This window comes from Hemicordylus capensis, chromosome 6 (genome assembly GCF_027244095.1).
Source record: "Hemicordylus capensis ecotype Gifberg chromosome 6, rHemCap1.1.pri, whole genome shotgun sequence".
Classification (NCBI taxonomy): domain Eukaryota; kingdom Metazoa; phylum Chordata; class Lepidosauria; order Squamata; family Cordylidae; genus Hemicordylus; species Hemicordylus capensis.
Window position 1 is genome coordinate 126,364,315 of NC_069662.1, and position 19,118 is coordinate 126,383,432.

A 19,118-nucleotide genomic window follows, 5' to 3' on the forward strand; every position below is an offset into this window, starting at 1 on the left:
AGGTACTTCCTTCCTACATGGGTGGGTAGTGCCTTACTAGTAATAAATGGTATGTTCAAGACAACTGAAGCATTCCTTGTTAATGGAAATTGCTTTCTGCCAATGACCATAGCCATCTTGAGCCAGAGTTTCGGTAGAAGCATCCCAACTAGCTTTAATTTTTTAAAAATGCAAGAATCATATTGTCTTCTTTACACATAGCCTGCAACAGGATCTGCAGTGGCATTGCTTCAATGACTAGCAATCTCTTGAAGCATTCTTTGGAAGCACATCAAGGCCTTTGCAAATTCTGATTCGTTATTCATCCATGCTATCCTATTTAAAGATATCCTATTATGTGACTGTTTTCATACATTCAAGATGCACAGAAAATCCACACATTTGGGCATGCCACACACTGCATTAAGTATGTTTTGGATGGTCATGCAGGTCGGTGTTTCTCAGATTAGTTATTTTTGAAGCCTTATGTGGTGTGTGTGTGTGTGTGTGTTTTTTTTTCATGGCTGGCTGCACAGACAGAAGTACCACCAAAGCCTTGCTCCCACCCTCGAGCACCACAAAACACCCTGCTATTCTAGCTTAGTGTGATTAGTTTGCATTCTCTGTTGTGCCAGAAGCAAAGACATTGCCTGAGCATTCACTAGAAGGTTTTCATCTTGCCGGGTCCAAGAATAGTTCCTAGTCCGAGAGCTGGTCTTGTGGTAGCAAGCATGACTTGTCGCCTTAGCTAAGCAGGGTCTGCCCTTGTTGCATATGAAAGGGAGACTAGAAGTGTGAGCACTGTAAGATAATTCCCCTCAGGGGATGGAGCTGCTCTGGGAAGAGCAGAAGGTTTCAAGTTCCCTCCCTGGTATCTCCAAGATAGGACAAGATTTTTTTTAAAAAAAAATAGGACAAGATTTTTTTTATTGAACCAACAAACTACCAAAGTATACAGTACGTTACCAAAGCACAATTATATACAAAGTGGTTGTTTGTACATCATATATCTACAAAGATTTACAAACAAGGATTTGGTAACCCACAGCTGAGAGAGATTCCTGCCAGCAAGCTTGGAGAAGCTGCTGCCAGTCTGTGAAGACAATACTGAGCTAGATAGACCAATGGTCTGACTCAGTATATGGCAGCTTCCTATGTTCCTATGTTCTCCACAAGGACACAAACTTGGGGCCAGCCTTTTTCACACACAGAGGAAGGCTTCAAGGCTTCCATTTGCCCCTCAAGCACTGAAGAGCCAGCACTAGATATGGTGAACCAGAGATTCAGCACCACTCCCAAATACAGACCCTCCAGGCAGTTAGACATTTGTAGCACACAACCAAGTGAGCCATGTGCTTTCCTTTCACCTGTTTCTTTCTATTGCACTTGATGTCCTGTTCTCCTGTAGTATTCCTTAGGACTTTAGTTTCCATACTGTGTCCATATATTCCCTTCCCTTCCCTTCCTTCCTACTGTATGTGAATATTCTTGTACAGCCCTGAAGCCCAGTCTATCTGTTGGCTTCTTCATTCCTATTTCTTCTTGCTTAATCTCTGCTGCATTCATTCTCAACCAAATTTCCATCTTTGCTTTCTTCCTTTCTATCAGAAATTTTAATGGAAAATTATTCTTATTAATTGCATTTGTAGACTACCCTTCCACCAAGATGCTCAGGGTGTTGAACATAGTTCTTCCAATTTTATCCTCACAACCACCCTGCAAGGTAGGCAAGATCGAAAGGAAGCATTATTGGCTCAAGGTCATGCCATGAGCTTCGTGGGTGAGTGAGGACAGACCTTGTCCCAAACTCTTAACTATTCACCCCAGGCTTTGGTTCTGTGTTTCTGTACTCCCTTATACACACCCATGTGCACACACAAACACACAGCATTATTGCTTAAACCATAGGCAATAGAATACAGTAGTGATTGTCTTGTAGTATATTATAAAACATATCTCTTCTCCAGCTTCAGTATATGCAGGCTTGTGATCTCTGTATAATCAGCTACACTGACTGTATTCCTTTTGTCCTATCTAATTCTTGTCTTAATGCTCCTTCTTCTGCTATATCATTTGGCCAACAGCAGAAGAATCACAAAGGGAGGGACAACATGATAGGGAATTTATGCAAAATCCCACCTACAGATGGGAAACTTGAAAGCTGAAATCACTAATGCCCTCTTAGAAACTTTCTGCCTTCAGAAAATATTTTAATTCCGACAACATGACCAATCCCAGATGATTGCCAGGAGTGCAAATGTTTTATTTATCCAACATAAAAGGAAGCCAAAATCAAATATATCCTTAATCCACGGAAAGATGAGAAAACAGATGGACAGAGCTATGGTTGCATGCTATTACGTAGTCTGTGTGTGGAATGAAGAGAGTACAAAGTTACATCAAGAACTTTTCACCATTAATATTAATCATGTAGAGATTCTGGGAAATATTCAGCTCCGTTTCATCTTTCTGCCCATGTCTTAATGAGGAAACTGTAATTACTGGGATGTCAGAAGTTTCAGTCTTCATGTTTTTCTCTCGTGTTTCTAGGTCCATGGGGCAGATGTATGGGAGATGAATGTGGCCCAGGAGGCATCCAGACGCGGGCAATCTGGTGCGCCCATGTGGAAGGCTGGACCACGCTGCTCACAAACTGCAAGCAGGCAGAGAGGCCTGACAACCAGCAAAACTGCTTCAGGGTTTGTGACTGGCACAAGGAACTGTATGACTGGCAACTGGGCAACTGGAATCAGTGCCAGCCAGTCCTTTCAAAGAGCATTGAAAAACCAGCGGAGTGCGTCAGAGGGGAGGAAGGGATTCAGACGCGGGATGTAATGTGTGTCCAGAAATCCAATGGGGTTGTAGCCGAGGACACTATATGTGAGTACTTTGAGCCGAAGCCTCAGCTGGAACAGGGGTGCCTCATCCCCTGCCGGCAGGATTGCATTGTGGCCGAGTTCTCGGCCTGGTCTGAGTGCTCCAAGAGCTGTGGGAAAGGGCTGAAGCATCGTTCTCGCCACATTGTTGCCCCACCTCAGTATGGGGGCTCTGCCTGTCCTAACCTGACTGAATTTCAGGTGTGCAGCTCTTCGCCATGTACCACTGAAGAAAGCCTGTATAGTTTGAATGTGGGGCCATGGAGTGCGTGTTCAGTACCCCACTCACGGCACATAAGGCAGGCGAGGAAACGTGGGAAGAACAAAGAGAAAGACAAGGACAAGGACAAAGAGAAAACAATAAGGGATCCAGAGGCCCGTGAGCTTATCAAGAAAAAGAGGAATCGCAACAGACAGAACAGGCAAGAGAACAAATATTGGGACATACAAATTGGATACCAGACGAGGCAGGTGATGTGCACTCACAGGAACGGGAAAACTGTGGCCTTAAGGTAATGCGGTTTTTTCTCAATTTAAGCATCTGTTTATCTCTTTCTAATCCATTGGGTCTTGAAGAAAATCAGGCACAAATCCCCAGCATTATACTGTCATGTGGTTCTGTTGTGTAGCATGGCTCAGTTTCTTTCTTTCTATTTGTCTCTGTCAAGCTCAAGGTTTGCACACAGTATTTGAACATGACCACGGCTGATCATACTAAATAGGTCTTAGCTGTGTCTTGCTAAACAAGCTGAACGCCATAGATCTTGTTTGTGTAAATACTATCTTAGGAAGCAAAACATTATTCATCAAAACACATACTCTCTTCCTGGAGGATTCTGGCATGTTGATATCTTCTGTACCAAGCAAAGTACATGGAAGAAAGCAAGGGATAAGCTGAAATGTGTGTTTATATATCTCACTGTTTAGAGAGAGAGTATATAAATTAGGTGGATGGATGGATAGATGGATAGATAGGCGGTATATACATATGATAGGTAGCATTGCCCTCACTCATTGGTTCATGAGAGAACCATGTGGTGTTGTCATGAAATCCAATCAGATTGATGGCATGCTTCCTGCCGTCAACCTGAAGCCTTGTGGGTGAAAATCAAATCTGTGCCCACCAGCAGCAGACTCCCAGGAGGCCAGTCACCATCACCACTACAACCCAGAACACAATTAGGTGGTGGCAATGAAAAAAGTGAGAGGGACAGCACCATGAAACCTTTTACTACTCCGCTGACTATGACTGCAAATATTTACATTTGTAGTGGTAGTAGTATGAAACCTTTTACCTACCTGCATCCCCTACTCGTGAGTGGAAAAATCCTGCAAAGATCTTTGAGCTCAGCTCCAGAAAAGTTGTTGCTGTCCACTGTTTTTAAAGTGCAGTGAGAATGGCTGCACTTTGGGGGTGATGCACTCTGTGCTGGTTTTAAGGCCCCATTTAATATCCTACCTTGCCATCTTCTGAAGCTGGCCCTACAAGTACATGAATAACTCTTATCTTTCCCTATTCTGATATTTTCCTTCATGGCTACTGCTGTTGCAGGCTGCTACTATGTTCCTGTCATTATGATTGCGGACTTCAGACTCCATGATCAACCCCTTGTTCATATCTATGATGTGTGCATGAGAATGGAGTTATCTTGTCCATTCTCACAATAAAACTGAGCATTATTAATGCTCGGAATTATTATTCTCACAATGATGCAAATAATTTCACAGAAGAGGAACTGGAGCTAACCGGTAGGTAGTTTCCAAAACCACACAAACTCTCTGGGCCAAACCAGATGTAACATTACATTTGTGGTCATTTGTCCATTTGTGTGAGAGAGTTTTAAAACAGCAGCAACAGGTTAGCACTTTCTTCTTGCATTGTTGTCCCAGTCCTGCCTCCCCCATCCTGAAAGCTGATATTTGCTCTGGGAGGGAAGCAACATGTGGGTGAGGGAACATAGGAAGCTGCCATATACTGAGTCAGACCATTGGTCTGTCTAGCTCGGTATTGTTTACACTGACTGGCAGCGGCTTCTGCAAGGTTGCAGGCAGGAATCTCTCTGAGCCCTATCTTGGAGATGCCAGGAAGGGAACTTGGAACCTTCTGCTCTTCCCAGAGCTGTCCAATCCCCTAAAGCAAATATCTTACAGTGCTCACACATCAAGGAGGAGAGTTGGTCTTGTGGTAGCAAGCATGACTTGTCCCCTTAGCTAAGCAGGGTCCTCCCTGATTGCAGTTGAATGGGAGACCACATATGAGCACTGTAAGATATTCCCCTTGGACTGGCTCCCCTCGATTCAGTTTGAGGATGGGACTTCGAGCTGAGCTAGCTCGCATATCTCTAGTCCTAGAGAGAATTGCTAAAGCAGAATGGAGATATGTTTCTCTGCTAGCTTGGTGTGAGTGTGTGGTGGGGGAGTGGTGGTGTTGAAAATCCAGGTAGTTTAAATGGCTTACTATGGTGTTTATGTAGAAGTTAAACAGGAGTGGGGCACATGTGCAACCTTGTTTGATAGGGATGTGCTCGAAATGCGATTCAGTGTCAGAATCGCAGCACAATCCCTTTAAAACCAAGGGCTTGCACAGTCCCTTTAACACGTGGGAGAGCAGATCCACATCCTCTGCTTGACTCCTCTTCTGTAATCACAGTGCTCTCCCCAGCTATGATTGTGCGCCAGAGGGGTGTCTCCCAGCGGTCCCTGCACAATGCTGGAAATGCATGGTCTTGGTCAACATAGTTGCTGACCATGCAAATGGCCACCACGCATGTATATAGGCCATGTGTGTGCCAGCATTGCGTAGGGGCATCTGGGAGAAACCCCGCCAGTGTACAGTCATAGCTGAGGGGAGCGCTACAATTACAGAAATGGCAGTGAGTGGAGGAGGAGCAGGTACGAACCTGCTCTCCTCTGTGTTAAAAGGGCTGAGTAAGTCCCTGGTTTTCAAGGGATTGTGCTGCAATTCGGACACAGAATCATGTTTCAAGCACATACCTGTTGTCTTATGCCCTTACAGGTTTGAATGGTGCAGGGTAAGTGACCTTGAGGACTGCATCTGACTTTCAGGGACGTGTCATCATTCAGGGTACAAATGAGAAATAGCAAGCGCCGATTGATAAAGGAGGCACCCAGTTTCCCATACAATATGACTCGAGAGATGGGGTAAAACGCAGGCTTGAGGTCTATGCAGGCTGTATACAGGGAGACTGTAGTGCGTTTGGAGTATTTCTCAATTAGATGCTGAAGAACTAGGCACTGTTCAATGGTTGATCATCCCTCTGTGAAGCCTGTCTGTTCCTCCGCTAGGAGGTTTTCTTGTTCCAGCCAGTTTCCAACACAGATGTCTCGCTTAGAGCTTGCTAACTGTGCGGAGCAAGCTGATGGGTCTATCGTTGACTGGGACATCCCCCCCTGCCTTTTTTAAAAAATGGGAACAATAACTGCTAGCTCCTAGTCCCTAGGGATACAACTGTGCTTATCAATAAATGTAAACAATGAAGGCAAGATGGGAGTCCACTATGCTGAATTTTTTTTTTAGCTCAAGGAGGATTACCAGGCTCAGGGAGGCTCATCACCAGGAGCCTTTCCAGGTCTTAGTTGAGAGAACAGGTCCATGACCTCTGTAGCTGTCACTGGCAGCCAGGCAGGCTGGTCCTCTACATCATGGTGAGGGCATCCATGGTCAATTACTTCATCTTTGTACAGTTCGCTGAAGTACCTTTCCCATACCTCTGGTGGGATACAGCTGTCAAAATGCATCAAGCTGTAACTGGGATACAGGGCCAAGTCATTGGCTCTGACTGCTTGGATGAGACATGACCAGGTGTCTTTCATAGCATTTCTTTTCTTGTATTTGAGTAGTTATGTGTATTGCCTCTTCTGCTTCAGGAGGTCCTTCAGAGTTGTTGGTTTTATGTTACCTTTATGGCCATTGTAGTTAGCAATGAGCATTTTCTTCTTCTTCAACACATTCAGAGTCAAACCATAGTTTGGAATGGTGGGGTTGCTGTTTGGGGCAAGCAGTATTTCCATGGGTTGGATGCCTTTGCAATTCCTGCACTAGGTTGCTGTAGCTCTCTAGGATTGAGTTGGAGGAATCTGCTGTGAGCAGGGAGAGGCAGATGCATTGGAAGTGGAGTCTGAGCTCATTTCCTTAGGAACGTTATCTACAAGATCATTTTCAGAAGGAAGAGTTTTGCTCCTAACTCTCTACTAATAATGGCCAAATTGTGCAATCCTTGAACACTCTGATAGTTCTTATATTGACATTATGGAAAAGATGCCCCCCATCCGAATGAGCATAAGATGAAAAGTGGCATGATTAAAGGTGAACAAAATCCTCTTAGTCTCTAGGTGACTAAATCTGGACAGAAATTGGATCAAGTCCAGGTCTATCAACCGGCAATTTAAAAATAGGCTCAGAGAGTTTATTATTGGCTATTTCTGTATATTATTGTGGTTCATTGCAATTTGGAGCAGTACCTGAGAGGTTTGAAGTATATGTGGTGAATTAGCTGGGTGGGTTGTTTTTGGCAGCCCTATGTGTGTCTTGTGTGGAGTTTTGGCAGAGGTCCCATCTGGAGCTGAGAAAGGAGCTGCCTGGATATTGCTGGGAGCTATTTTTTGGGTTTTAGTTGGGCTTTTCTCTCCTCTGTTACCATGTGTTACGAACACATCAAAGGCATGCCTGAGCTTATCTACTTTTGCTCTTATGGTATTTAAACGTTCCAAAATTTGGATGATGGTTTCTATGGTTAATAAGTATGTGTTGCCTAGGTATTCCGATAGGAGTTTGCAGGTGGCAGGGGACATGTCTGGCTCTCTTAGGTCTCATAGATCTCCTGTCTCTCTGTCCCAGGGGTTTCTCAGGCCAGAATTCTTAAATAGTGAAGGAGATACCTAGTGTAATGCAGTCTCCCTTGTAGCAGACTCCTTAGGGGGTGAGGGAGGGTTCTCCATGCCTAGGGCCATAAATCTGTTCTCAGGAGGGAGAACTCATGGCTCTGCATTTAAACCAAACTACAATTTTCGGTATGTGCATGCCTGTAGTCATTTGGGCTGTTCCTGTTTCTTTTCTTGCTTTTGTTTGTCATGGTTGAGATTTGTGTTGCGAATTGTGGTCACCATCTGGGCCATTGCAGGTGGAAAGCTGATAAGTGTAATGTCTAGTTTGGCCTTTGGAACTAGTAATTTGTGAATGCTCAGATGTGTATATGAAACATTTCTGAACACAGACATCCCCATTCATGGACATAGAAATGAGCAGAATTGAATGTGCAGAGGAATGCACATCTGAATCTGTTTCCTGGATTTGAACTGAATGAAGAAGCATTCACAGTCTGTGGAAAATCTGGGGGTGTGTTGGTTGTCATGTAAGACTTCATGAGATCAGGACAAAGGAGCCCCAAAGGAAGGACAGATTTAAACATAGGCCTCCTGTGGCCCACATATACTCATTTTCTATTTGCAAAGTATCCCATACATTTAACCCATATTTGAAATTTCATGTCCTCCTTCAGTTACTTTCATTTGCTCCTTCAGTTCTGTTAGCTATGAATTTAGCGCTCCTTTCTTCCTCAAGTACTGCAGTAACTAAATCATTTTACTCCCTGCTGCTCGCTGAATGAGCCTTCTGGCAGAGTTCTCTTTTTGCCCAGCTGGCTTTGGGTTAATTTTTGTTGTTCATTTTCTTGGATTGTGACTTTTGTCATATAACTTCTTACTCAGTTGGGGTTGGAGAAATTGTGTTAATGCTCTTTTAATTAAACATGGCACATGATTCTGTGAAAAAGCTGCCTGTGCAGCAATCAAGGCAAGGCAGCTGAAACCCAATAGCTGAAGCATACGATAAGGTAGAAATTCTCAGACTTGGGTCTCCATATGTTGATGGACTTCAACTCCTGCCCATCAATGGTCAAAGGCAATGGCGTTTGACCATTGTAACTTGGTAGGTTTGCAAACATAATCCAACACATCTGGAGAACCCCTGATATAAGGGGATAGCATGGGTTGTATGCATATGTCTCATGGAATTGAGTAGTCAGTTTTTCTGACCTTCAGCTCTTCCTCAATTAAAAAAAGTGCATAGTAAAACTATGAGGTGGTCTCATGGGAGTGAGTCAGTGGGTAAAGCCAGTGTTGCTAACCCAGGGTTTAGCAAGGCTGTAGTTGGCCCAGAGACAAGATTTTTAAATGCCTCCCCCCTCACTGAAGCTCAGCTCATGAAGTAAAGAAATCTTAAATGAGGCTGAATACTGGTAACAAAAAGCATATGTGTGTGTATGTATGTCTGTATGTATATATATATGTGTGTGTGTGTGTGTGTGTATAAATAACATCATCCTAAATTATTTTTAAAAAGGTTTTGTAAATTGTGAACGATGCAAGTCATTTAATGATACTAAAGAAAGAGATGCTGTTCTGGTAGCTCCAGGTCTTAACACTCACATCAATTTCGGAGGATGAATACAACTGAAGGAAGCCCGGGCGGGTGCGCAGCTGGGGGAGTCAGTCATGTGACTTGCCTCTGGAGGCCCCCCCAAGACAGTGGCCCCCAGACAACTGTCTCCCCTTGCCCTATTATAGTTATGCCCCTGCCTCAACCCTTTCTTAATTTAAAATGTGGCTCCAATTATTTATTGTCCAGGGTTTAGAAGGATTAACAGGTCAGTGATGGCAGAGTTATTTTTTAAATTTGTTTCCAGTATTTGTATGGTATTTGTCAAATACCAAAGGTTGCAAACAGAAATACAAAAATTAAAATAATATATCCAAAGAGATCACATTCACTTCTAAGCTGAAGCTGCAATTAAAAGATCAGAATCAATATAAAAGAAAGAGCAGCAGTCTAAAACCCATGACAATATTTTTAAATGCTACTAGAAAAGACAGGCTGACACATAGTTAGGGGAGAGGGGGCTCCCTCGGAGCTTATGAAGAATGAAGAAGGCAGGAAGGGGCAAGGGGTGAACCAAGCAGCTCTCCGGAGTTGGGCAGCTCAGGTTCTTTGAAGCCATCTGCCCAATCATAGCTCCTCCCCAGGTCTTCGGTGTCTGCTAAAAGGCAAGCAGGGAAGGGTACGAGTGAACTTCTTTCAGGAAATGTTCCTCTCTCTCAGTTCTGCTGTGGAGAAGGTCCTGTACCTTGTCTGTGCTTCAGATGTTGGCAGCAGCCTGGAATGGGACCTCACTAAACTATCTCAAGGATCAGACAGATTCATAAGAACAGCCCTGCTGGATCAGGCCCATGGCCTATCTAGTCCAGCATCCTGTTTCCCACAGTGGCCCACCAGATGTCTTTGGGAAGCCCCCAAGCAGGAGATGATGGAACATAGGAAACTGCCTTATACTGAGTCAGACTGTTGGTCCATCTAGCTCAATGTTTTAAACACAGACTAGCAGCAGCCTCTTCAAAGTTGTAGGCACTCTCAGCCTTATCTTCGAAATGCCAGGGAGGGAACTTGGAATCTTCTGCATGCAAGCATGCAGGTGCTTTTCCCAGAGCAGCCCTATCCCCTAAGGGGAATATCTTACAGTGCTCACATGTAGTCTCCCATTCAAATGTAAAGCAGGGCAGACCCAGCTTAGCAAAGGGGACAATTCATGCTTGCTGCCACTCAGCTATCCTCCCATTATTTCTTGTTTACACAGTCAGACAGGTGTTATTGACTGGTTTGTTTTATCCAGATATTGAGTCCTTCTCAAGGACCTGGGATGGCTGAATTTTATTATCAATGTTGTTGCTGTTATTATAGATATTGTCGCAGAATATAGGCTGTTCCCAGTAAAGTTGCTTTTTGTAATTGGCTGATGGTGATTTCTGTGGCCCCTATGGTGTTGAGGTGCTCTTCAAGTTGTTTTGGAATTGCACCTAGGGTGCACCTAGGAATTGCACCTAGGGTGCAAATTACCACTGGGATTACGTTGGTCTTTTTCTGCCACAGCTTTTCAATTTCAATTTTTAGATCTTTGTATTTGGTGATTTTTTCTATTTGTTTTTCTTCTATTCTGCTATCCCCTGGTATTGCTATGTCGATTATTTTAACTTGTTTTTCTTTCTTCTCGACTACAGTGATATCTGGTGTATTGTGTGGCAGATGTTTGTCTGTTTGTAGTCAGAAGTCCCATAATATTTTTGCATCTTCGTTTTCTTCAACTTTTTCAGTTTTATGGTCCCACCAATGTTTGGCTACAGGTAGCTTGTATATTTTGCAGATGTCCCAGTGTATCATCCCTGCTACTTGTCTGTAGTCTGTGCGATCTTTTTACAACAGCTGATTAGGTGGTCCACGGTTTCATCTGCTTCTTTACAAAGGCGGCACTTGCTGTTTGTTGTTGGTTTTTCGACTTTTGCTCTTATTGCATTTGTTCTTAGTGCCTGTTCTTGTGCAGCCAGTATTAAACCCTCTGTTTCTTTCTTCAAGTTGCCATTCTTAAGCCATTGCCAGGTCTTGGTGATGTCTGATTTTCCACTTATATTGTGCAAATATTGACCATGCAGGGGCTTCTTTTTCCATTTTTCTGCTCGGTTCTTGACTTGTTCTTTCTTGTAGGCCTGCTTTGTTTCATTAGTGTTGAATAGTTTCTCATTATTGACCATTTTAAGTGCATCTTCTTTACTGTCCTTGATATATTCTTCAAGGCCTCTTTTCTTCTCCTCTACTGTTTGATGGACTTGCAGCATTCCTCTTCCACCTGAGCTGCGAGGGAGGTATAACTTATCTACATCACTGCGGGGGTGCAGAGCATGATTGATGGTCATTATTAAGCTGGTCTTACGATCTAGCGTCTCTAGCTCTGCCTGGGTCCAGTCTGTTATTCCTGCAGTGTATAGCCCAGGTGTTTATGGCTTGTATGGTGTTCCCGCCATTGAGTTTGGACTTTCCTCTGTTCATTATTAATGCAGCACACTTGTCTAGTACAAACTCCATTGCTATATCACTACTGAATATACGGACAGTGTTTAGCAGTGATTCGATTTCTGACTGGGACTTTCCATACAACTTCAGATCGTCCATGTACAGCAGATGGTTTATTTTACTTGATGTTTTAGATGTTTGGTATCTGAGGCCTGTTTTGTTTAGTATTTGTGAAAGTGGGGTCATGGCGATTACAAACAAGAGAGGGGATAGTGAGTCCCCTTGGAAAATACCTCTTCTAATGCTAAGCTGTCCAAATGTCTCACCATTGATTGTTAACTGTGTACTCCACATGCTCATTGCTTTTTAAAATAAATATCTGAATGTTTTTGCTGACACCAGTTGTTTCTAAACATTTTAGTATCCATGTGTGAGGCAATGAGTCGAAGGCTTTCTTGCAGTCAATCCATGCAACACTTAGATTTGTTTTTCTTCTCTTGCAATTTTCTAAAATCATGTTGTCAATTAGCAGCTGGTCTTTTGTGCCTCTGGTGTTTGGGCAATTTCCTTTCTGTTCCACTGGAAGCTGTTTGTTAGTTAATAAGTGCTGCATTACTTCATCTGCTATTATTCCAGTTAATAATTTGAACATGGTTGGCAGGCAGGTTATCGGTCTATAATTACTTGGAACTGCACCTTTTGCTGGGTCTTTCATTATGAGATGAATTTTCCCAGTTGTTAGCCATTGTTCAATATCACCTCCTTGCAAAATGTGATTGAACTGCTTTGATAGTTGTTTATGAAGGCTTGTTAGGTTTAAGCCAAAATCCATTCAGTTGATCGTTGCCTGGTGCAGTCCAATTTTTAATTTTCATTGGTCTTTCACTTATTAATTCTGGTGTTATTATTAAATCTTGCATTTGTTGGTTACATTTTTCGTCCTCTTTCACCCAGCCTGCTTTTTTATTATAATCTATTGGATTGTCCCATAATTTCCCCCAGAATCGCACTGTTTCTTCTTTATTTGGTGTTTTTAGGTTTCTTGCAGTTTCTCCTTCTTTGCTATTATTATTATTATTATTATTATTATTATTATTATTATTATTATTATTATTATTTCTTGTTTACACAGTCAGACAGGTGTTATTGACTGGTTTGTTTTATCTAGACATCGAGTCCTTCCCAAGGACCTGGGATGGTTAAATTTTATCATCAATACTGTTGGTTATTATAGATCTCGTCGCAAAATATAGGCTGTTCCCAGTAAAGTTGCTTTTCGTAATTGGCTGATGGTGATTTCTGTGGCCCCTATGGTGTTGGGGTGCTCTTCAAGTTGTTTTGGAATTGCACCTAGGGCGCCAATTACCACTGGGATTATTTTGGTCTTTTTCTGCCACAGCCTTTCAGTTTCAGTTTGTAGATCTTTGTATTTTGTGATTTTTTCTGTTTGTTTTTCTTCTATTCTGCTATCCCCTGGTATTGCTATGTTGATTATTTTAACTTGTTTTTCTTTCTTCTTGACTACAGTTATATCTGGTGTATTGTGTGGCAGATGTTTGTCTGTTTGTAGTCGAATAATAATAATAATAATAATAATAATAATAATTAACAACATTTATATACCACTCTTCTTCCAAGGAGCCCAGAGCGGTGTACTACATACGTAAGTTTCTCTTTCACAACAACCCTGTGCAGTAGGCTAGGCTGAGAGAGAAGTGACTGGCCCAGAGTCACCCAGCTAGTATTATGGCTGAATGGGGATTTGAACTCGGGTCTCCCCAGTCCTAGTCTAACTCTAACCACTACACCACGCTGGCTCTCTCTCCTATTGTTGTTATAATGCCCTCTCTCCTATTGTTGTTCCCCTGTAATGGGTATACAGAAACATCCTCCCTCTGGCCCTGTAGGTAGCCTATAGTATCAGGACTAGTAGCCATTGATAGACCTGTCCTCCATGAATCTATCTAAGCCCCTTTTAAAGCCATCCAACTTGGTGACCATCATCACATATACACATTTATGTGTGTAGAGGTGATTATTAAGATACTTGGGCTTAAAACCAGCTCTTGGTTCTGATCTTAAAAGTCCTAAGGATGGGAACTAGAGTATCTTAAGAATTGTCTCACAGACAATCGGCCTGTAGACAAATGAGTAGCCAGTACAGCTCAGTACAGCACAGTATACATGACATCAGAGTTATATGTTTTGTACTGTACTGATGTGTACTGATTACCCATTTGTTTCTGGGCCCAATGTGTGTGAAGTGATTCTTAAGATAAATTCTATACTGTCTGTAAAGGCAGAATGCAGTATTGTAATCCAATGTGGAATAGTCTGTGAGCTGCTAAATAAAAATCCACAAAAGGTATACCTGGCAACATATACAGAAGAGTTTACAGGTGTTTGTTCTTTTAATATATAGAAAAATGAGCTAATTGTGCCTATAGAGGAAAGCAATATTTTGAAATATAATTAAAAAACTGATACAAACTCAAAATTTAAAAGGAGAAAATATTCTTGAAGGCCATCAGCAAAACTCCACATGACTCTATTATCTGGACAAATTGCACACCAATGCACAGTAAAGAGATTGTAGAACACGTAAATCAAAGTGTCCCTTATGCCTTTATTACGGAATGAATAGAATCCCCTGTGAAAGCTGAAACATTGGACTTGGTAATGTTCACTATGCAATAAAGTGTACAGGTTACACACACACACACACACACCAGTTTTTGGTGTGTGTGAGAGAGAGTATTTGGAAGAGTCAGGTGACCTAGAGTCAGCTGCACCTAGACTTGTTGAAAATTGACACTTCAGAAAATCTAATGTTCTGATTCTGAAATTATATTTTCTTACTGTCCTTGGTTTTATTACTGTTACTGTACTTGGTTTCTTACTGTATTTGGTTTTATATGCTGTTAACTTTTTCAGGATTTTTTTTAAAATTAATTTGAGTAAAACAATTAATAACTAGCTTAACCTGTGCAGAGCATCTGCGTATTAGTACTTGATTGCTCCAACCAGTAACAGTTGCATTCCAACTGACCTTAACCATCACAGGCCCCTCCTCCCTATCTGCATATGGAATCCCCACTACCCAATCACCATGGTGCATCTGCTCTCACAGGCTCCTCCTCCCTGTCTCCATATGGAATCCCCACTGGCCAATCACCACGGTGCTTCTGCTTGCGCACTCTTGTGAGAGCTGCCATGCACAGGATTAGCCACGGGTACGATATAGAGAATGATAGATAGATAGATAGATAGATAGATAGATAGATAGATAGATAGATAATTTAAAATGGAAGCATGGTTAATCTTCCATTATACATGAAAATACTGAGTTCCTGTGATAGCAAGAAGTCAGTTATCCAGGGAAAACATTTTACATGCCAGTTTGAGTTGGCATTTTCATTCAAATGACTGCCCCGTTAATTTGTTTTGGGGATTTGTATTGAGGATTTGCCTATGTACATGCCCTGTTTTCTCTTTCTGTAATGCTTATCTCTAAATCTTAAGCACATTTTCTTAGAAGTAACTCCAGCATTCAGGCAAACATTTAAATAAGAGTTTAGGATCACAGCTTTAAGTCTTTGCACAGTATGAGGCACACCTAGGTAATTTTGGAGCCCGGACCTGAAGGGCTTTGGATCCCCCGCCCCACACTTGAAGGCTGGGGGGTGGGGGTCAGGGACCAGTTAAATTTTTTTCTTACTTTTTCCAACCACCGCTGCGCATGAGCAAAAACCCCTGGAATGGGCCAGAAATGGCCCGACTTCTCATTTGGGAGCCAGGTGGGCTCAAGGAAGGAACTCTTGCTGCCACCATCTCCCCCACCTTGGTCTCTCCTTGAACGGGTGCCCACACACCCCACTGGCTGTCCCTATTCTCACCACCCAGTGGCAGCTGAAAAGGTTTTTTAAAAAAAGACTTAACTTGCGTGGTGGCGCAGGACAGTGGCGGCCCTCTTGGGAGGCCCCCCAGAACATTTGGAGCCCCCCCCCCCCCAAGGCAGGAGGCCACAGTCCAAATCCCCAAGGTCTGTGGCTAAGTCCACCTCTGCACTGTTACGCATGTTAAAATATTTCTTTCCCATCCTCTGTTACTTCTACTTGGTATTTCTCTAGATTAATTTAGCTTGCATCTAGTGTCAGTGGAAGGCATTTTTAAAAAGTGGTTATTCAGTCTGTTCTTGAATTGTGAATGAATAACAGTGTTTTTTCTGCTATGCTGTTCTGCGAAAACAACCCATTATACTCTAGAGTTGCTTAATAACAATGTACAATATGAATGATGGCAAACAGTCCAAATAAATTACTCATGTTCATCTCTTTGTGAGTACTGTGACACTTGTTATTGAGGGAATACAAATAGGCTTTCACAATCCTCCCTCAATACAATGCATATATGACATCATAGAGCTTAAAGGAACATACAGAGCCCTTTCCACCATCACTTTTAAAAGCAGAATTATTCACCCATAGAGGGCTGAATTGGAAATTACAAGAAACATGGAATTGCCCCTGCGCTGTGTATCTGTTCCTCTCTTCTTTGTAATCCCTAGGTAAACACAAAACATAATGTGTCCAGTGTTCCCTCTAACAGGGGTTCCTAGATGTTGGTGACTACAACTCCCAGCATACCCAGCTGCAATGGCCTTTGGCTGGGGATTCTGGGAGCCATAGTCAACAACATCTGGGAATCCCTGTTAGAGGGAACACTGTATGTGACTTCATTGCCCTGTGCATTACTTCTCTCCTCTCTCATATCATTGGCTGTCGGTCGGGTAGGTGAGCAGTGCACAGTACTGCGGTCACATTATGAGTTGTGCTTCTTAGATATTATAGGAAGAGGAAAGAAAGAGACCTGGAATGTCCACACCTCCTTAAGCTTCATAAGATCTAGTCAAACCTAGCCCTCGATGCAGACTAACTTGCATTATCTGGAAGATAATGAACCAGAAGAAGACTATAGACTGATACAGAAAAAGCCCAGTGCTCTGAAAGGTGCATGTGCTGGAGCGGTGGGAAGGCACAGCTATGCTTCTTGCTTGTGCACACTAATGCTGAATCCTAAAATGACCAGGCTACTGCTCCCAAACATAGAGCAGATCGGTTTGTATTTTTTAAATCAATAGCAAAATATTCCTAACTGAACGATAAGACTTAGAATAAGACTTGCCCTTTGTTGACTATACACAACAAGATAAAAAATAGTAGATAGAAAACAAAATAATGTTTATAAGTGCTCAGGTTTAATGGGACACTATATAGAGGACAATTAGGCAGAAAGCCTCTCAGCAGTAAGTGACTACACTGCCTTGAATAGTTTCTCAGACAGTTGCAAAATACAAAGCCCCAAAAGCCTCTGAAATGTGGAACCCCTCCCTGCTTCATGTAGAGTTAATGGTCTATAGCTGAACATGCTTAGATTGTTAGGGTACCAGGCTTTCTTATTGATTTAATCCAGAATTATTGTGCTCTTACTATGTAGGAGGCTTTCTTTCTTTCTTTCCCCCCCAATTTAAAGCTGGAAATAACATCTCGGCATTCAATTGTTTTTATTTCTGACATGTACCCAGAGATTATGTTGGCAGCCTTCTCCCTGCTGAATTGAGTCACGTTATTCATTCCAGAACAATGGAAGAGTCAGTATGTAATCAAAAGGGAAATCAAGTTGGGAAAAATAAATGTTAACAGTTCTAGTGCACTGGGAATAAAAACTGGGAGAAATGAGGGAAATGCCATAAAAGGTAAAATATTGACAAGGAACTTGAGCATAAAAAAGCAGTGACGGAAAAGAACAGAAAAAAGGACGCATGGCAAGGGAGCACTACACAAAATGAAAGGCTGATTAAAGACCAGTACTCACGTTGCCCTTGTAGGGAAGGGAAGGGAAGAGCAGCAGCATCGCTTCATGTGAAAAGGTGGCTGTACTTTCGCTCCTCAATAAACCACTGCTAATGAATGATCAGGAAACCACGGGTTAACGCTGATGCAGAAAAGATCATAGCATGGGCTTCTCATGTTACCTAGCATTGTTGCAGAGTAATTTAAGAACCCCCACATTAGACTGGCACGATATCAAGATATATTGCATATCATGGGTACAGCAATTTTCAGTTTTGATTCTAAATGTCTTCTCAATGACAGAACTAAGCGATGCGGTAACTGGACAGAGAAGCACCTTTTAAAGTCGTGTCTCTCCGATATTTATCCGTGCCCCTGTTCAGCCCAGCATAATGTTTGACTGTCGGTTGTTGCTGGTGTCCCTCTCAGGGGACGGGATGCGTCCTTCCAGCCCTTGGAACTCCCATAATTCACCATGCGAGTGCGTAGTGCATTATGGGTATCCCAACAACGATGGGTGGGCGCCTGTTGCTGCCGCAGCACTGGCTAAAAGCAGCCAGTGTGACACAGGAGCAGGGGAATGGGGTGAAGGGAGTGAGTGATCCCTTAACCTCATTTAAGAGGGTGGCTGTGGAGGTGGGTTCGGCACCGAGGTGCCACCAGCAGCCATTTGGCTGGCACGGCTTCACACCAAGTGCAGGCTTGGCTGCCTTCGCCCGCTCTTGGCTGCACCTGTGAACAGTCTCATAATGTTGAATAATAATTTGTGAACCAACCTATAATAGTGCTGGTGGCCTTTTTTTTTTGGTGCCGCTATAGATTCAGAATTACTTACACAGGGACCTATTGATTTTTATTGGTGTTCATAAAACTGCTGGATTATTTATTTTCCCTATTGATCTGCTTGCATATTGTACTTAATTTGCACTTTAAAATGTTACAAAGTGATTTTTCCTTGGTGAACAAAGGAAAACATAGTGGTGTGTTATTTTGCCATGAAGTCTTGATTTCTTCCCAAGAGCTCTTCATCAAACCAAGCAATGTGATCTAGTGGCTACAGGGTTGGATCTGCGCCGGGCCAGGAGAACCTAGTCAATTCCCCACTTAACCATAGAGTTCATTAGGCCAGGGCTTCTCACTTGGGTCCCCAGATGTCATTGGACTATATCTCCCATAATACCTTCAGCCAGTGTGGTTGGGAATGATGGGAGTTGTAGCCCAACAACATCTGGTGACCCAGGTTTGGGAACCCCTACATTAGGCAATTTTGGGCCAGTTGCTATTAGGGATGTGCATGAATGGATTTTTTTCAATTTAATTTGTGCCCAAATTAAATCACCCCTGATTTGTTTTGTGTCCAAATCTGTCCCCCAGAATCACCTCAGATTCAATTTGAATTTGTTTCAATTTAATTTGGATCACTTATTAAGGTTCTTGGGGCACCAAATTTGGGTGGCAGGTAGGGCCCCATGGGTGCCACCTATCATCCAAATTTCAAGTTAGTGGGGCACTTGGTTGATTTTTAATGATTTTTTTAGGTTTTTAATTATGTTC

General features: G+C 42.6%; 1 protein-coding gene across 11 annotated transcripts in view; it reads left to right on the forward strand.

Moving 5' to 3' along the window:
- Nucleotides 1-19,118, forward strand: part of THSD7A (thrombospondin type 1 domain containing 7A) — a 424,790-nt gene that overhangs the window by 240,437 nt on the left and 165,235 nt on the right. For all 11 annotated transcript variants that reach the window (XM_053259796.1, XM_053259795.1, XM_053259797.1 and 8 more), the window contains one exon: nucleotides 2,530-3,367. In XM_053259796.1, coding sequence (XP_053115771.1) covers nucleotides 2,530-3,367 — 838 coding nt within the window. The remainder of the gene's footprint in view (nucleotides 1-2,529; nucleotides 3,368-19,118) is intronic.